Here is a 20,656-nt window from a genome sequence, read left to right as displayed (position 1 = left end):
TATTTCTAAATTAGGACTGTCAAACTAAACTATTCTTACATTACAGACTAAACACAAACCATTTAAAGCAAATTGTATAACAAATCACAAGAAAATCAGGAAAGTATCAATCCTTAGCAGAAAATAATTCCTGGTGGCACGGTGGCGCAGTGGGCTACCACTGCTGCCTCACAGCGCAAACCTCCGGGTTTGATCCCGGTTCTGGGTCACTGTCCGTGTGGAGTTTGCACATTCTCCTCGTATTTGCATGGGTTTCGCCCCCACAACCTAAAGATGTGCAGGGTAGATGGACTGGCCACGCAAAATTGCTCCTTAATTGGAAAAAATTAATTGGATAATTCCCAATCTAGAGTCACATGTCTTTAAGTGCGCTACAGCATTGACATAGTTACTGTATTACATACGTGCCCAGTTATGTCCTCCTGCCCATCATCCAAAAGTTAGTTACCAATGCATGTACCACCTGGTATCACATGAATTTACATCATTTCGGATCATGGTCCCCAAAAAGATGGCATTGCAATTCTACCAGCAATGTGAAATTCTGAACTAACAAAAGAGAGGTGCATTTCCATTCCTAGAATCAGTTCAGAATCAATGGCCATAATTGCCTCATCAGTTACACCAGCCAAGATGAGGCAAGGGGAGTGTTAGCTGGATTTGCAGATCAATTCCTTGGTTAATACTTATAGACAGCCACACATTGCTGAGTTTGAACTATCTGATGGTCTGCAAAGTCCTTCACGGAAACTTTTTAAAAAAGAAACTTGGTCTGGTAAAAAAAACTAGTTTACTATGCAACACAGCAACATGGAAAACTAAGAGGATGCACCATGGTGGTATGGTGATTAGCATTGCTGCCTTACAGCTTCAGGGACCCGGGTTCAATTCCAATCTTGGGTGCGTCTGTGTGGAGTTTGCACTACCTCGGTGTCTGAGTGGGTTTCCTCCAGGTGCTCCGGTTTCCTCCCACAGTCCAAAGATGAAGGTTAGGTGGATTGGCCATGCTAAATTGCCCTTAGTGTCCAAAAAAGGTTAGGTGGGGTTATTGGGAAACGGTGGAGGCGTGGGCTTAAGTAGGGTGGTCTTTCAAAGGGCTGGTACAGACTCAATGAGCTGAATGGCCTCCTTCCGCACTGCAAATTCTATGATTCATCCTTGATGAAGGAGAACATCCTTGCAGGAAAGAACCAGATGTTTTATGAAGAACCTTGTCGAGGAGAGAAAAGCAGGCTCTCCAGAAGGATTGTTAAACATTGGTATGCAGCACAACAATAGGAAAAAATGTTTGCATTATACCCAAAAAGTCTTTTGCATCTTCATTGGATTAGAATTAGAAGAAAACTCTTGATTCTGGCTCCAAAAGTGGGATTTATTTGCATTGTTGAAGCAATATCCTTAAAATTTTAGATCAATACCCTGCCTGGCGCTGTAGCTACAAGAACAACCCTACAAGGCAGTACACCCCAAATCCTAACATTTGCATAAAAACGTTTCACTTTCTCACCATCCTGGTTCCTTTGTCAACCACAAAAACTGGCACCCTTGATCATCGATACTTCAGCCATTAGAAGTAGCTTAATTATCTAAACCAAATCATGATTTTATATCAAATTTCTAGCCACATAAATAAATTCATAACTGGATTTTAGTAGATTTCCTCTGTACCCTCTTTAAAAGCCTTCACATCCTTCCGAAAGCATGATGCCCAGAAATGGATAATACTGCAGTCGGGGCTGAACTGCAAACTTTATATTTAGTTTGCACAATATGCTAAAAACTCTAGATCTAACTTCCTTTATAACACTGCTAAGAGACAGTCGTTATAGAAATCCCTTTCCAATCAAGTATCCGGACATGAGATATTACTTTTTTGTCCAAAATATTTTGTCAATAAATCACCGTTAAATTATTATATTAAGATATCAGATTACTTTGTTCTCTTGGCTGACATTTTACAGCTGTAACTTAATCATAACCTGGATCTAATAATTCACCATTGCAGGTACACACTCCACTTGGAGTTCAATTTATTCAAAGTTTGCAGTAAATAGGACCTGGAAGTCACAGGTTTGAATTTCTGTGAAAATGTTCCAATAACCAATAATAGCTTGAGATTTAACTTGATGTCAAAACCGGAATAATCTTAAGCGCTCGTACGATATTAACCAGCTTTCCCAACAGTTGCCGTTACGAGAAAGTCACAGGCTACAGTATGTTCCAGCTGATTGCCAGAGAAACGGCTTTGAAGAGTGGATGCATCAACTGGTTTCTAGGCAACAGAAACTGCCATCAATCAGCATGGTGAATAGTTAAGCCGCCAGAGCACATTCCTCACCGATATGCAGGAGGTATAAATTCAACACCCATTTTAATTAATGGCGTCAGCAGCTCAAATCTTTGAACAGTAGTCAAATAGAACTAAGCTCCCTGAATGATCATGTGAGACAAGTAACTTTTCTCCTCTTTCCACTTTGTTTCTATTTTATTTGGAAATTACCTAACTATAAAAATTCAGTAAAAGGTTACAGCTATAAAAAGGTTCTATTAGCTAAACTAGATACCAATATTGTGCATAACATACATCAATAATTCAGTCAAGTACAATAGCGATGTTATGTCTAACTTTTAGCAAGTTGTGTTTTCAATTTTAGTTGGGAATTTCATAAAAATTGCACAACTAGAGGCAGCACAGTGGCTAGCATTGTATATCCAGCGAAGCTGAGGGTGACCTACAAGTTCAAGGACTTTTATTTTGGGATGGCGAAGGCAGAAGGACTGGCAGAATTGAGAAATGGTCATGTAACGATGTAGCCTCATGACTATTTTTTTTCCCCATTGTGCGCTGGTGTATGGGCTATAGGAGCCAACGTTGTATATATTTGGAGCAGGGAAGAAATGGGACTTTCCGTCATAATGAGGGTTCTTTGGGGTGTGGGTGAGTATGCGGGTTGTGTGTGCTAAAGGGGACTTCTGGGTTTTTTCTGGGGCCGGGCAAGGGGGAAAGAGACCTGGACGGAGCCCTCCACGCTGGCCGGTTTAAGGAGGGGGAGGGGGGGGGGGGGGGGGGGGGGGGGGGGGGGGGGGGAGAGAGAAGAGAAGAGGGAGAGAACTCTATAGGTTAATGGTGACCATGGGCGATTCCGGACTCCTTTCTCTTTTTCGCCTTTGTTGTTTTTCCCACCGTGGGCGGGTTTGTTTAATTCAGGGGTGGGCAAACTTTTCCGTGCAAGGGCCACATTCAGAAATTCACAATTCACAAAGGGCCGCATAGTATATTAAGTAAAATAATTACTTCACCCGGTTATGATTCTGGGCGCCTCATATAGAACATAGAACAGTACAGCACAGAACAGGCCCTTCGGCCCTCGACGTTGTGCCGAGCAATGATCACCCTACTCAAGTCAACGTATCCACCCTATACCAGTAAGTAACCCAACAGCCCCCCCCCCCCCATTAACCTTTAAAAAAAAATTTAAAAAAAAAAAAAGTTTAAAAAAAAAAAAAAAAATTTTATTTTTTATTTTTTTAATGACTTGGTGGGCCGCAGAAATACCTTTGGCGGCCGCATGCGGCCCGCGGGCCGTAGTTTGCCCACCCCTGGTTTAATTTGATGCAGATATTGACAGGTGGGCTGTTGATTGGGCTGGTGGGAGGATGGGATCGTTGTTGATGTTAAGACTTTGTATCTGTTACTGTTTACTGCTTGTTGGTGGGGTGTAAATTTGGAAGGAAAATGTGAAAATGGAGAATAAAAACATTTATAAAAAAAAATAGAAAGGCAAATTATCTAAAAATGATTGATAAAGTAAACAGACCAAAAGTTCCCCTTGTAGGGCTTGATTAATTGAGAGGTCACAGATAAAGGTTGAGAGGTGGTAGATTTAAAACTGAGATGAGGAGGAACTACTCGCAGAAGGTGTTGAATTTGTGGAACTCACTGGTCCATAGTGTGGTGGAGTGACAGTGCGGTAGAGTAAAAATTCAGTAAAAGGTTACTTTTATACCAGCTCTAGTCCACTGCACCACCCGCTTCTGCTTAGCCCAGCACAGGACCTTCTCCTTCACACTGTACGTACGGAAGCAGAGAGTCACTACCCTTGGCAGCTCACTCGCCTTTGGTACAGGCCTCAACGACCGATGAGCCTGATCCAGCTCATAACAGGAGGGATCGCCAACATCGTGGCAAAATACTCAGTCGGCCTCTGTCCTTCCACTCCTTCGGGCAGCCCCACAATCCTCAAATTCTGTCGCCTGGATCTGTTTTCCAGGTCTCCCATTTTACCTCGCAGATCCTTGTTGATCTCTATCACCTTCCACATCTCCTTCCCCATCGAGGTAAGTTGTTCACTGTGCTGCAGTAATGTCTCTTCCACTTCCTTCAGCGCCTCACCATGTTCCCGCACCTCCGCCACTGCGCTCGCCACTGCGCTCGCCACTGCCGTCCTCACCGGGGTAATCGCCTCCTCCACCAGCGCTTTCAAAACCGCCCCCATCTCCTTCCTCATTACCTCCAAGTGTTTTGTAAACTGACTCTCGACTTGCATGGCCATCACCTTAGTAATTTCTTCAGCCGTAAGCAATGCGGCCTCCGCTGGTGCTCCAGCCTCCATTTTCTTTGCTGACCCCGCGGTGACCTTTGCACTCCGACGGACTTTCAACCCGCTTTTTTCATGGCCGTTTCTTTGCTGATCTTCGACATTTCCCCTCCCTGTGCTGTCTCCTGACTTTTGCTGCCTCAGGACCGCGCATTACCCCTCGACAATGCTGTTCCCGAACTAGAGCCCTCCAACGCACAGCTGCCTCCCGCCCGCCGTCCATTTGCCTTTCTACTTTTTTGGTCAAATGGATAACCTTGCACTTATCCACATTAAACGCCATCTGCCAAATTTTGTCCCATTCTCCTGGCCTATGTCCATCTGTAAACTCTGTCCCCTTTTCACTGCCTGCTTTCCCACCTATTATAGTTTCATCCGCAAATTTTACTATGTTACACTGTCCCTGCTTGCAGATAATTTACATAGATTGTAGACAATCAAGGTCCAAGGACTGACCTCTGCGACACCCAACTAGTTACAGTTCACCAACTAGTGAAGGACCCATTTATCCCGACCCTCTGCTTTCTCAGTCAGCCAGTCTTCAATCCAACCTAGTACTCTACCCCCAATCACCTGTATATCACCTTCTGGAGCAGTCTTTTATGCGGCATCTTGTCAAACGATTTTTTGTAAGTCTAGATATACCACATCCATAGGTTCCCCATTATCCACCTTGCTGGTTACGTCCTCAAAGAACTTCCAAGTTTGTCAAGCATGACTTGCCCTTCACGCTGACAATGCTGGATTGTGTTTTGCCTTTCCAAATTTTCAGTCAATGATTGATTCCACCAACTTCCCCACCAGAGGTCAAGCTAACCGGTCTATAGTTTCCTACTTTTTGCCTCTCTCTCCTCTTTTGAAAAGAGCGTCACATTAGAGTGTTCCTAATCCACCAGAACTGTTCCAGAATCCAGGGAATTTTGAAATATCATAACCAATGCATCCACTATCTCTGCCATCACCTCCTTTAACACCCTAGTGCAGGCAATCAGGTCCCAGAGACCCAAGTGCCTTTAATCATATTAGTTTATTCAAAACCTTCCCGAGTGATGGTTATTGCACCGAAGAACAAAGAAAAGTACAGCACATGAACAGGCCCTTCGGCCCCCCAAACCTGCGCCGAGCATGCTGCCCGTCTAAACTAAAATCTTCTACACTTCCGGGGTCCGTATCCTTCTATTCCCATCCTATTCATGTATTTGTCAAGATGCCCCTTAAATGTCACAATCGTCCCTGCTTCCACCACCTCCTCCAGCAGAGTTCCAGACACCCACTACACTAGGCGTTAAAACAAAAAAAAAAACCTTACCTCGTACATTTCCTCTAAACCGTACCCCTCACACCTTAAACCTATGCCCCCTAGTAATTGACCCCTCTACCCTGGGAAAAAGTCTGACTATATGTCTCTCAATTTTGTAGACCACCATCAGGTCATCCCTCATCCTCCTTCGTTCCAGTGAGAACAAACCAAGTTTATTCAACCTCTCCGCATAGCTAATACCCTCCATACCAGGCAACATCCTGGTAAATCTCTTTTGCACTCGGGGACAGCGGATGGGAGGCAGCCACACAATGGCGGGCTCCCGCTCAGGAATAGAAATTTTGGAGATTTAACACCCGGTCCCGAGGGCAACGGAGGCTGAAAAAGCTGTAAAAAGGCACAGGGAGGAGAAAAGTCCAAGTTTGGGGGGAAAAAACAGCCGTGAAAAAGGGGTTAACGAAAGTTCGCCGGTGAGTGGAAAAGTCAGTGCAGGAACTAAGGAAAGTGGAGACTGGAGCACCAGGGGAGGCAGCATTGCTCACAGAAGAAATGACCACGGTGATGGCTGTGGAACATGAAAAACAGTTCACAAAGCATTTGGAAGGGAAGAAGAAGAAGAAAGAGATGGGGGCAGTATTGAAAGTGCTGGTGGAGGAGGCGATTGCCCCGGTGAGGGCAGTGGTATCAAGTGCAGCAGCAGAGGTGCGGGAGCACGGTGAGATACTGAAGGAAGAGGTATTATCGCAGCAGTGATCAACTCACCTCGATGGGGAAGGAGTTGCGGAAGGTGATAGAGACCAACAAGGGTCTGCGAGCCAACATGGAAGACATGTAAAACAGATCCAGGCGACAGAATCTGAGGATTGTGGGTCTGCCCGACCTTTATGGACATGGGCAATCTACCCAACCTGCACATCTTTGAACTGTAGGAGGAAAACGGAGCACCCGGAGGAAATCCACACAGACACAGGGAGAACGTGCAGACTCCGCAGGAATTGAACCGTGACCTTGGAACTGCTAACCACTGTGCTACCGTGCTGGCCTTCACTGCAGTGGTTCAAGTCAAAAGCTCACCATCATCCAAGAGCAATTAGGAATAGGCAAAAATACTGGCCTTGCCAGTGACAATAAGATACCAGAACGATCAGAGTGGGAGAACTAAAATGGAAAAAGAAATGGGATAAGCTATCTATAACCAAAAATCAAGTGGTATGCTATGGTTAAAACTGGTATTCATCAAAATGGTTGTCAAGCCCCAGACCCCATTGTCTGGACTGCATGGCCAATTCCCAGTTAACTATCAAGAAACACCTTTGCTGAAAAAAAAACACATCCAACTTCATGCAACTTGTTTAAAACTCATGGGCAAATTATATACATTTAAATACTTTTTCTTACCTTCTGCTCCAATGGAGACCAGCTTCACTCCCTTGCTTGCAATAAAATCCAACGCTTTGTTGACATTGTTTATTTTATGCACCCTCATTTTCCCACGCTCTGGTTTAGGTAGCCGCTCTCCTAAAAAGGTACAAATGTTTGCATATTTCCCTTTACTTAACATGAAATTCTGAGAACTTGCTTGGTATTGTGATTACAGTGAAACAACGGTACTTGCATTGACAAAGAAAACTTTAGATTGTCCATTTGATGGTACAATGATTAACTTGCATAGATTTTTAAATTGTTTTTATTAAAGCTTTTCTCAACCAAAATTTTTACATAAAGAAATAAACAAAAAATATTTAAAACAAGGTGGCTGCTATCATTATACAAAACGAAAGTACACATTATATCAACCGTGCTGCTGGCCTGCTTTAAAGGTCAGCGATTTAGCCTAGTGAGCTAAACCAGCCCCACCTGTCTCCTTTGCCTCGTTAAAGGTCTTAGCAGGAGTGGGCTCAGTAGCTCCGAAAATTTCTTATAAAATTCTACAGGGATGCCATCCGGACCGGGGGACTTGCCCGACTGCATATTTGCCAGTCCCTTAACTACCTCCAACTTAATCAGAGCCCCCAGTCCCTCCACCTGCTCCTCGTCCACCATCAGGAACCTCACTCGATCCAAAAATTGCTTCATCCCTTCCCCTCCCCTCAGGGGTTCTGACTCGTACAGCTTCCCATAAAACTCCTTGAAGACTTCACTGATCCTCTCTGGGCTCAACACCGTGTTACTTTCCTTATCCCTCTGGGCTCAACACAGTGTTACCTTCCTTATCCCTCCCTCCTGCGAAGTTGGTGCGTCCGCTTCCTACTGGCTTTCTCTGCCCCTTTCACTTCCCTCAACTGTGCCTCCACCTTCCCCGTGGTTAACATATCAAACTCTGCCTGTAATCTCTGGCGCTCCTTTAGCAGCCCCCCGTCGGGGGCCTCCGTGTACTTCCCGTCTACCCCAAGTAACTCTCCCACCTGCCTCTCCCTCTTCTCTGTGGAATAGAGATTAACTCTCCCCTGATGACCGCCTTCATAGCCTCCCAAACCGCTGCCACTGTTATTTCCCGTGTCATTCGTTATCACATAGTTCTGAATGCTCCTCCTCATCCGCTAGCATCCCCACATCCAGTCTCCAGAGAGGGCGCTGCCCCCGCTCCGCCCCCAGTCACAGGTCCACCCAATGCAGGGCATGGTCCAAGACCGCAATGGCAGAGTACTCAACCCCCTTCACCCTCGGGATTAACGCCCTGCTCAACACAGTCAATTCGCGAGTAGACTTTTAAAAAATAAATTTAGAGCACCCAATTCATTTTTCCAATTAAGGGGCAATTTAACGTGGCCAATCCACCTACCCTGCACATCTTTGGATTGTGCAGGCGAAACCCACGCAAACACGGGGAGAATGTGCAAACTCCACACGGACAGTGACCCAGAGCCGGGATCGAACGGGGGGGGGGGGGGGGGGGGGGTTTGTTGGGTTACGGGTATAGGGTGGATACGTGGGTTTGAGTAGGGTGATCATTGCTCGGCACAACATCAAGGGCCGAAGGGCCTGTTCTGTGCTGTACTGTTCTATGTTCTATGAAAGTGGAGGGTACTTCGTTCTCCCCGGATTGGAATGTCTACATGGTTTGGAATGTCTACGGTTAGTCAAAGGAAGCCCAAGAGTTGGAGGAGACTCGAGGCACAGCACAAGGTGGGAAGATGGCGGAGGGGGAAGGGTCATCGTTGACGGCAAAACCACAGATGGAGCAGTTGAAGAGTTTCATCAAGGAGGAATTTTGACAGTAACGCAAGATGTAGGGGGACTGGTCAAGTGAGATTTCGGGGACAGTAGCAGCTCTTCGCAGGACCATGGATCAGGTGGAGAGGTGCTTGGAGGCACAAGGAGTGATGATTCAAGAGGTGGAAACGGTGTTATCCAACCAGTGACCAGATTGTGCCGTTGGAGGTTGCGATGGCGATTCTGCCAGGGAGTCAGGACTGCAGTTGGGAAGTTAATAGTGTTGGGATATATCAGGACATTGGAGCCGACCTGGCCAAGAGACAGGCAGAGGTCAATAAGGCAAAGACAGCATTGTATCAGTAATTAAGTGATCATGGAATGCAAGTTTATGATGTTGGTGCTTCAGAGACTCAGACAAAACTTGAGTAAATAGTTGTATGACAATAAAATCATGTCAGGGCAGCACTGTGGTTAGCACTGCTGTCTCATGGCACCGAGGTCCCAGGTTCGATCCTGGCTCCGAGTCACTGTCCATGTGGAGTTTGCACATTCTCCACGTGTCTGCGTGGGTTTCACCCCCACAACGTGCAGGCTAGGTGGATTGGCCATGTTAAATTGCCCCTTAATTTGAGAAAATGAATTGGGCACTCTAAACTTATTTAAAAAAATATCATGCATGTATATTTGAAGATTGAGTTTTAGCATCCTTTGCTGCTGATTAAATTTTGCTTAAACAGGAATGCTCACATCCTTTGAACTTGAAACAATTAGGCCTAATGGCGCAAACATGAGAATGTAACTAGCCGAGGCATGATTTAACTATGCATATCAAGCGAATTCCCTCAGAATATCAACCTTAGTTTTAGATCGGTTGGGAGGAAGCTAATAAAAAGATATATTTCAAAGTGCCATGGGTTAGGAAAAAATTGTGACTATCTTTTTTTTAAAAGTGGCAAACAGACACTCCTTTATCTTTGAGTGAAAAGACATGCTGGCCCTGAAAGTTTTTTTCAAAAAGAGCTTGCCTTGGCACAGCTTGCACTCCCTCACCTGAAATCACCTCCAGTAGCAGCATAAGTTTAAGTCCATCTCTGAAATCTTCTTCAATTACTTCAATCTGTGTCCCTGCCTTCCGCAGATGTGAGTTGCACCATGCTGTAAATGTCTGCAAAGCAAACAAAACATTTATAATGAAGAATAAAGAATTGACAGACATTAAACAAATATTTTGGTCTTCAGAGTAGAGGACACAAGCATTCTGGACATAATGATGACCCAAGGGACTAGGGAAAGTTAGGAATTTCTGGGTGCTGCTGCCTCAAATAGAACTAAAAGGCAAAACACATGCTGAAGTAGATGGGGGTCTGGGGCGCCAACTGGTGAAGGATAGCATTGGAAATCAATAGCATTGGAATCAATCTTTATTCAATTTTACATTTATTTATAAAATGAAACAATCAGCAGACATCTTGTAACTCAACCATTTCAATTTCAACATGCTCAAATGAAACCCCAATTACTGCCCTCCACTTGCATTTAATATGTTACACGATGGCCTGCAATCTAAGATTTCAAGAGGCAGCTACAGAGATCGTGGATGTACTCGTTTGATCTTTGAGAATTCTCCACATTCTAGAACGGAACCGGTTGATTAGAAGGTAGCAAATAGGACTCCACTTTTCAGGCAAGCGAGGAAGAATAGGGAGTCATGGGCCAGTCAGCCTCTCAGTAGCAGGAAAAATGTTAGAATTGATAGAAATGTTGTGGTAATTGGGCACTTAATCATATTTGACAGTCACAGATTAATGAAAGTGAGTGACTTTACTGGAGGGTGTACCTAGCAGGTAAGGTGAACAAGTGGGTGTAGTTTATTTTCATTTTCACAGTAACTTCATTGCAATGTAAGCCTACTTGTGACAATAATAAAGATCATCTTGCTAAGACACTTCGAGGGCAGAAATTAATCTAAGGTGCAAGGCAGGAGTCATGTGTAGGCCAGAAGTAATACGAAAGGTCAGTTTTCTTCAAGAAAGACAAGTTAGGTTTCAGCCATATTTCACCTGCTTGAATGGTAATATTTCCTAGCGGGTTTAATTTCATAATTTGCAATGGTGCTACTGGAGACTAATGATCCACAGAAATGTAGTGGGACATTCACAAAGAACAGGATGGAAATAGCTCCCTGGTTTATAAGCTTGATTCACCTCGAAGACCAAAATGTCTTCACATCAAAGAGGAAAGTAATGTCAATACACACAATATACAGAGGGCACGGTGGAACAAAGGTGAGCACTGCGGCCTCAGCAAAAGGGACTCCAGTTAGATTCCAGCTTTGGGTGATTGTGTAAAGTTGGCACACTCTCCCAGCATCCACGTGGTTGCTTCCTCCCACAGAGCAAAGATGTGTACAGTTAGGTGAATTGGCCATGATAAATGCATGGGGTTACAGGGCTGATGCAAGAGAGTGGGCCTAGATATGGTGCACTTTTGGAGGGTTGTTAAGAGTCATGGGCCGAATGGTCACCTTCTGCACTGTAGGAATTTTATGGATTCTAGGACAGAAACGGGCTATTTGGCACAATCAGGCTAAGCCAGGGCTTATGTTTCACTCAAAGCCACCTCAATTCTTCCCAACTAACCATCAGCATGACACTATTTTGTTCCCTCTCATTGTGCTTATAAACATTCTCTGGCTAAGGTTTCTCCCAAATTCTTCGCCTGATTTCTTAGTGATTATCTTACATTGAGCACCTCCATGTCTTACCACAGATAAAAATTGTCTACGCTATCAAAATCTCAATACTTAATAAGCTTTCTCTTTCTAGTAAAAAATCAAGACATTAAGCTGGTTTATTTCCTATAGGTATAATACCGCAGTTGTTACTAGCCTTGGGGGGGGGGGGGGGGGGCACACGGACTTTAGACCCTCTCCAGTGCCTCCACCTTTTAAAAAAAATAAAAGATGGTAACTGAGCGCCAACATCTGTACCATAAATCTTTCACAATAGAAATATTTCCATCTCAACAGCCGTTAACCATTGTTGCCACTTAATTATAGGTTACCACAGTTAAATACACAACAGTTCTATGGAAACAGAAACTCATTTAACCAAGGTCTACCGTTTTGTACAACTTTCCACTTGGGGCAAGTACTTTTTGAAAACAATTTTAATCCTACAGTCTTTGCACAGTTCCACGGTTGATTATTTTTGGCTAGAGCTGCAGACTGGAGTCTCAGAATGGTTTTCATTTATTTCTGTAACCTCAGATCAGTACCAATTACAAATCAATAGTACACAATTAGCATCTTTCTATCAGTTTTATGTACTAAATGGCTGTACAGGAAACTGATCAATATGCATGACCATTTATGTCTCAACAGTTAGAACAGTCCCAAGAATTGCAAAAATAAGAAAAACAAACAGGATAAGAGCACCCAATTATTTTTTCCCCAATTAAGGGGCAATTTAGCACAGCTAACCCACATACCCTGCACATCTTTGGGTTGCACATATTTGGGTTGTGGGATCCTCAGTGCCATGAGACAGCAATACTAACCACTGCGCCACCCACCAAAATTTTTTGACCAACGGGACAACTCTTACAAGTAACGCCCCTGACTTTTTTCAGTGCACATTGCACCACCCTCCTGGAAATCTAAACCAATTGTTCACACCACTTTGAACTAGCTGGTATAATGCTAGAGGTCAACATGGTCTGCGGTGACTAGCAGTTGCCATACTGCAGGAAGTGGAAGATTTCTATGCCATTCCGCAGCAATTTTGACCACTGACAATATTTAAAAATGGAACCTAAACTTTAGGTTTAAAGTAAAAGTTCCTAGGGTGGTACGGTGATGCAGTGGCTAGCACTGCTGCCTCATGGCACCAAGGACCCGGGTTCGATCCGGGCCTTTTCCATGTGGATTTTGCACATTCTCCTTGTGCCTGTGTGGGTCTCGCCCCTCAAAGATGTGTAGGGTAGGTGGATTGGCCACACCAAATTGCCCCTTAATTGGGAAAAAGAATTGGGTACTCTAAATTTAAAAAAAAAGTATAAGTACCAATTTGCATTTATATATTGTGTTTTTTTAAAAACAAATGCAATTGGAGGTAAAAAAAAAAAGTATTCCAGGTTTATTAGGCAGACTGTAGCACAGTGGGTAGCACTTTTGCTTCACAGCTTCTGGATCGATTCCCGGCTTGGGTCACTGTCTGTATGGCATCTGCACATTCTCCCCATGTCTGCATGGATTTCCTCCGGGTGCTCCGGCTTCCTCCCACAAGTCTCGAAAGACGTGCTATTAGGCAATTTGGACATTCTGAATTCTCCCTCAGTGTACCCGAACAGGTGCCAGAAGGTGGTGACCAGGGACTTTTCAGTAATTTCATTGCAGTGTTAATGTAAGCCTACTTGTGACAATAAAGATTACTATTATTAGGTGGCCAAAGACAGAACCCCATAAATTTGCTTAAACCCAGCATTAGGGGAGGGGGCCAAGGGAATTGAGAAAGTTGTGGAACTGCGCTTGCCTGGGATAGGAAATAGCAATACTGTATTTAGGGCAGCAGGGTAGCATGGTGGTTAGCATAAATGCTTCACAGCTCCAGGGCCCCAGGTTCGATTCCCGGCTGGGTCACTGTCTGTGTGGAGTCTGCACGTCCACCCCGTGTGCGTGGGTTTCCTCCGGGTGCTCCGGTTTCCTCCCACAGTCCAAAGATGTGCGGGTTAGGTGGATTGTCCATGCTAAATTGCCCGTAGTGTCCTTATAAAAGTAAGGTTAAGGGGGAGGTTGTTGGGTTACGGGTATAGGGTGGATACGTGGGTTTGAGTAGGGTGATCATGGCTCGGCACAACATTGAGGGCCGAAGGGCCTGTTCTGTGCTGTACTGTTCTATGTTCTATGTATTTTGAAGAAAATCATGATAAATCTGGCTGTGAACAACCAGATCAATCATGCATCATTGAGCCAAGCTGGCAGAAGGGTTGATTTAAAAAAACATTTTTTTTAAAGGCAGAGCTGAGTCAAGGGCAAGCATGGGTATGTGGATTAGAGAAAAGAGGAGGAAGTTGGAGACGATCTTGCTATAAATCCCAGGTATGGCAAGGCCTCATGATAGAAGAGGGACGGGACTTTTCATCCAGAATCTCACTTATAAAAACTTCACTTCCTCTTTCCTTCAACATTATCACCAGGAATTGAGTGGCAGGGGAAGATTTGAAGGAACAGAATGGAGTTAGACGTGTGGTAAGTAAAACAATGAGATCAAAATTTAACGGAGCTTAAAGTGAACACGGTTCTACAGCTGGAATTCAACTGCAAGGAACAAACACCATGTCAGAACTTCAGTCCTCCAAACAATCCTCACCAGCCCTTTGAACCACATTCAAGGTAAATCTCTATGCAGTTACATTCAATGGGAGCTGCCATTTTTGTTCAGAGAAAATGTAGCAAATTCAAGCCAATTACTCAAACAGACAACTAGAATGATCATTTGCTTATTTCATCAACACCTAGACTTTTCAGTTTCCACTCAAAAAATTCTTAAGTGCTGAGATCACCAATTAAGTTCCTAAAGAGTGTAAAAACATGTACACACCCACACCCGGAAGTGCAGTGTTCAGGCGCCATGTAAAATTTAGGAAGGCCGTTTTGCATTCCTTGATTAGATAAAGGGCATTAAAGAATGTGCTGTCAGATCATAATTCCAGATGACAACAATCCAAACTTTTGCCACATCACCACATTGGCATGTCACCCTATGAGGGACTAAAAAGTAATGGTAATGATGCTGAAGATACCAAGAAGATGTACCACTGATTCGCTGGTCATTTCAAAGTACAACATGATTAAGATATAGATCTGATCAAGTGAGTTGGCAAAACTATTACAAAATGTAATTTAATGTGGATGCATGTGACGTCATCTTCTTTGAATCCAAGATAGATAAACTGGAAAATGCTTTAAATGGTGAGAAACTATTAGAGGAGCAGAAAGCAGACAGATAGGTCTTTCAGATGATTTACACAAAGACAGAGGGAAAAAAGATAAGCTTCAATTGTATAGAGCCTTGTGTGAATATAATATATCTGTTGCTATTAAATGCCTGGGTTAGGGATGTAGATGCCGTACATTCCAACCATCTATGTTTACCTAAATAGGGCTAATGGAATTTTGTTTGTTTATGGAAAGATGGTTCCCTGGGGGTTTAGGTAATTATGGGGTTGTGGTTAGACTTAGTAAGGAGGGGAGGTAGTACAATTCAATGTCCAGGTGCTTTTATGAACATGTACAGTACAGGACAATTTATATATAGATACATAGAAGATAGGAGCAGGATGAGGGCTTTTGGCCCTTTGAGCCTGCTCCGCGATTCATCATAATCATGGTTGATTATCCAACTCAATAGACTAATCCTGCTTTCTCCCCATAGCCTTTGATCCAATTCTCCCCAAGAGCTATATCCAGCCGCCTCTTGAATATATTCAAAATTTTAGCATCAACTACTTTCTGTGGCAAGGAATTCCACAGGTTCACCACCACTGTGTGAAGAAATGTGTCCTTCTATCTGTCCAAAATGGTTTACCCTGAATCCTCAGGCTGTGACCCCTGGTTGTGGACACACCCATCATTGGTAACATCTTCCCTGCATCTACCCTGTCTAGTCCCGTTAAAATGTTACAAGTCTCTATGAGATTCCCCCCTCATTCTTCTGAACTCAGAACAATCCCAACCTAGTCAATCTCTCCTCATAAGACAGTCCCGCCATCCCTGGAATCAGTCTGGGATCACCAATTAAGTTCCTAAGAGTGTAAAATTTATTTTAATTACAATTTATTTCTATTCAGTGGCACTGTACACAAATTGTTCCAAGTTAGCAAACAGCAAAATTTTCTTACCCACTGAAAATGATTTGAGCACACAGCCGAGATACCATATACAGCAACATTATGATTAACATTTATTAAAAAAGATTGCATTACGTTCATGCTTAAACATGTGAAAAATAAAAATAATTCTATTTATAGATAGAATAGAATAGAACAGTACAGCACAGAACAGGCCCTTCGGCCCTCGATGTTGTGCCGAGCCATGATCACCCTACTCAAACCCACATATCCACCCTATACCCGTAACCCAACAACCCCCCCCTCCCTTAACCTTACTTTTTAGGACACTATGGGCAATTTAGCATGTCCAATCCACCTAACCCGCACATCTTTGAACTGTGGGAGGAAACCGGAGCACCCGGAGGAAACCCACGCACACACGGGGAGGACGTGCAGACTCCGCACAGACAGTGACCCAGCCGGGAATCGAACCTGGGACCCTGGAGCTGTGAAGCATTTATGCTAACCACCATGCTACCGTGCGGTCCCAAATTTGCTACATGATCACTACCATTCCAGTACTGCTGCAAGAGGAATCCATTTCTTACCTATGCCAATCTTCAGCAGTAGCCATGTACAATAGTAAGATTTCTGGTCAGTAACTTTGCTTTTTAAGCAGAGATCCAACTTTTCATATACAGCAGCCCAAATAGGTACTTGGACAAAAAGTTATTTTCTATCACAACGTCATTGGTCATAAGCCCATGTCCATTATTAATTCAAACACCCACTGCAACTTGGCTACCCCAACTACTGTGTCTAGTCAAAAACCAGCAGAGGGCTCCTTATTGAAGGAAAAACAAATAGCAACTATATATTGAGTTTTAAAAGCAGTGACCGTCAAATAATGCAATTGTTCCTGAATTTTTTTGCTTTTGTTCTTGTAGGATGGTGAAGAGGTCAAGTTTAAAATGAAGTGGATCCATATCTGTGGAGTTCAAGCTAAACTAGTATAAATTGGCAGTACGGTAGCACAGTTGGTTAGCACTGTTGCTTCACAGTGCCAGGGTCCCAAGTTCGATTCCCGGCTTGGGTCACTGTCTGTGCGGAGTCTGCATGTTCTCCCCGTGTCTGTGTGGGTTTCCTCCGGGTGCTCCGGTTTCCTTCCACAGTCCCGAGAAATATGTGCTGGTTAGGTGAATTGGACATTCTGAATTCTCCCTCTGTGTACCCGAACAGGCACTGGACTAGGGGATTTTCACAGTAATGTCTTTGCACTGTTAATGTAAGCCTACTTGTGAGAATAAAGATTATTATAGTATTTGCTATAGAGACCAGTCTCACAGGGGGTGTTCTGCATAAATGAAGCTATTAGCAGACATGCACGTGGCTTACAAACTTTTTCCAGTTTCTCTTTCAAAGCTTTGATTTTAGTCTGTGTAGCTCTGCATGAAAAAACAATTTGAACAATCTCACAATCTGCAAAAAAAAGCTCAGAATGATAAGGTGCAAGATCCGAGGTTAGTAGAAACTATATTCTATTAAACAGCCTTCTTTTGCATTCAATACTTGCAATTTACCTTCTGCAAAAGTTGCAATATGCAGGGAACATTGAAAACACCAAAATTCATATGTTTTTTAAATTTAGAGTACCCATTTCCTTTTTTCCAGGGCCATTTAGCATGGCCAATCCACCTACCCTGCACATCTTTGGGTTATGGAGGCAAAATCCACGCAAACACAGGGAAAATGTGCAAACTGTACACTGACAGTGACCCACAGCCAGGATCGAACCTGGGACCTCGGCACCTTGAGGCAGCAATGCTAACCACTGTGCCACCATGCTGCCCCAAAAGTAATATTTGCTTGCTTTGGTCATGTTCCAAAAGAGAAAATAATTAGAAATTCTGTTGCAATTTTCCCATAATACTATATGGATGCAATTCTCCCATAATACTATATGGAGAGTCATTTCCCTACACTACCAGCTGCCTCTACATTTATCTTTCCTGCAATTTTGTCTCCTAAATTCAAAGATTCTTGTACTCAGACATAAAATCACATGCCTTACAATTTCAACTAGATCATAGGAGCTAAATCAAATACAACAATTTAAGATGAAGCACATTCAAAAAGCAACACCACCTGGATTACCTCAACCATTTAGAAAAATAAATTCTAACTTTTGGGCTGAAAACAAATCATCACTGACCACATCTCTTTATAGAGAAAAATGGCTTAAATATATTCATAAAGAAAACTAGTCAAGCAACTGTTCCAATATCCATTTGCTAGAGTGCCTGTAATTAAGACGCAGGAAAATTTACATATCTAACCCTGCTCGGTGCAAAAGTCAATTTGTTTGAAAGTCAACCTCTTGAAATGAAAAATGAAAATCGCTTATTGTCACGAGTAGGCTTCAATGATTTCATTTCAGATTTATTGCATATATATGATCCATAGGCCTCATCTTTCTATTTTAAAATGTTTTCAATCAAAAAAACACCTTTTCAGTGGAGTCTATTCCCACAGCAGACTAAACAGTTATATTTGATTTGTGCCACTATTAATCACCTTTTTTCCTTCCACTGGTGCTTGGTTCGCAATTTAAAAAAAAAAAAATTTAGAGCACGCAATTCATTTTTTCCAATTAAGGGCAATTTAGCGTGGCCAATCCACCTACCCTGCACATCTTTGGGTTGTGGGGGCGAACCCCACGCAAACACAGGGAGAATGTGCAAACTCCACACGGACAGTGACCCAGGATCGAACCTGGGACCTCGGCGCCGTGAGGCAACAGGGCTAACCCACTGCACCACCGTGCTGCCCTGCAATTTAGGGTCAACATATCAGCCCTTTCTCCTGCAAGCTTGAAGTAGCTCCCTTTCTTCCCACAATCCCAGTCAGAGCCTGCTTTTCATACATAGGTCACCTTCCCATCTCAGCAACAATAGTTTCAAAATAAACTAATTGGTTGCCTCCCTCTACTGGGTAATTTGCAACAAGATCACCATCCCTTGCAACCCATAGCTCTTTCAATGAGATTTTCAGGTCCTGAAATGTATCATATTTTACCTTCACCGTTTCAATGAATAATCTACCTTTTTTCTTCAGTTACCTTTATTTACCTAGTAGTTCGCCGGCCTACCTTGCCCCTAGTAGTTCGCCGGCCTACCTTGCCCCTCGAGTTTTAGTTTATTTGTTCCTCCCTGTCCTTTTGGCACTGCTTGACCTGAATATTTCACAGTCTCATCCTCCTTACTGAACCACATGACTATTAATCCTTCTCCTACAGTAACTTGTAATTTTGAGATCTTGGCTTGCAGGATCACACATGCCTCTAGGGGTTAGCACTGCAGCCTCACTGTGCCAGTGACCCAGTTCAATTCCAGCCTTGGGTGACTGTGTGGAGTTTTCACTTTCTTCCAGTGTCTGACCGGGTTCCTCCCAGTGCTCCCCAAGTTCCCTTCCATAGTCAAAAGGTGTGCAGGATAGGTGGGTTGGTCATGATAAAATTGCCTCTTGGTGTCCAGGGATTTGCAGGTTAGATGGGATTACAGGGATAGGGTGTGGTGGGGAAGGGGTCGTCCCTAGGTAGGGTGCTTTTTCAGAGGGTCGGTGCAGACTCAATGGGACAAATGGCCTCCTCCTGCACTGCAGGGATTCTACGATTCGATCCGGTGCTAAATTAAGAGACAGTCTTACATTTCTGTTAAAATGAGCATTTCTGGCAGGATTGCAGAGGGTAGAATCTGCAGGCGAACACTAGAGGACTAAACTTTGCAGTGGCAGTGGGTAAGCCTCCCCGGACAGGCGCCGGAATGTGGCGACTAGGGGCTTTTCACAGTAACTTCACTGAAGCCTACTCGTGACAATAAGCGATTTTCATTTCATTTCATTTTCATAATTGCTAAGTATCTTTTCCCTGCCTCCAAAGTGCACTTCCCTTATTTACATAAGCAGGCTGACTGTATGCACAAAAGTACAGGCACTTCCTCAATTATGTGTAATATCTGTCCAACATAAGCACCTTTTCTTTTGGTAAAATGACAGATTTTTATTTTGTGAAATATTTATTATAGTATCAACGTGCATCTGCATACATTCTTATAGACTGCAAAGGGATGGGCAGGGAATTTTCACTAATGCTCCTACGGCATCATGACGATCGAAGATGAGAAAAGGCCAAGTATTGAGTCACCTTTTAGCTGAATGATTTTACAGCTGACTCAGCTTCAGCTATGCAGATAACGCTGACCCTCAACAGCCACTCCCAGGTAATGTTACAAGGAGATTGCCTTATAAGGTGAAGTTCTTCAACTGTGAACCTACGCTATTACGTAATGTAGGTGTGGCATAGCAGATGTTACTCCTGTGACAGCCACTTTTTTTTTGTATATTTACTACATTGGTGGATTGAACAGAACTGTAACAGACTACTTGTATGTTTGAAATCATTGCAATTTCAAGAAGCAAAAGAAGATTGTTTGACCTATTGTACAGAAAGCAAGTGATCCAATATATGTACTTAGTTACAAAGATGTACCAACAGTTTCAAACCCACATTCACAATTGCTCCATCTAAGAGTAGGATTGCAAACACCATGGCATGGGTACTATAAATCAATTTAGCAGGCTCCAAGTTCCATCTGCAAATCAGATTAGAAGATACCACTGTGTCAAGTCAAAGCATTCACTGAACTAGAGGTGGACCCAAGCTGTCTATTTTACACATAATCACAGCAAACCGGGAATATGGTATATGGCTCCAATTGTTGCATGTGATAAAAACGGTTCTAGATTGTTTTTA

The 20,656-nt window shown here is 43.4% G+C and overlaps 1 protein-coding gene across 6 annotated transcripts in view; it reads right to left on the bottom strand.

The window, feature by feature from the left end:
• Positions 1 to 20,656, bottom strand: part of LOC119957933 (alpha-actinin-1-like) — a 103,770-nt gene that overhangs the window by 40,234 nt on the left and 42,880 nt on the right. For all 6 annotated transcript variants that reach the window (XM_038786147.1, XM_038786148.1, XM_038786145.1 and 3 more), the window contains exons 2-3: positions 10,066 to 10,180; positions 7,258 to 7,377 (exon numbers count right to left, since the gene is read on the bottom strand). In XM_038786147.1, the coding sequence (XP_038642075.1) occupies positions 7,258 to 7,377; positions 10,066 to 10,180 (235 nt within the window). The remainder of the gene's footprint in view (positions 1 to 7,257; positions 7,378 to 10,065; positions 10,181 to 20,656) is intronic.

Source organism: Scyliorhinus canicula, chromosome 27 (assembly GCF_902713615.1).
Source record: "Scyliorhinus canicula chromosome 27, sScyCan1.1, whole genome shotgun sequence".
Lineage (NCBI taxonomy): Eukaryota > Metazoa > Chordata > Chondrichthyes > Carcharhiniformes > Scyliorhinidae > Scyliorhinus > Scyliorhinus canicula.
This window is presented reverse-complemented; position numbering and strand designations above follow the sequence as displayed.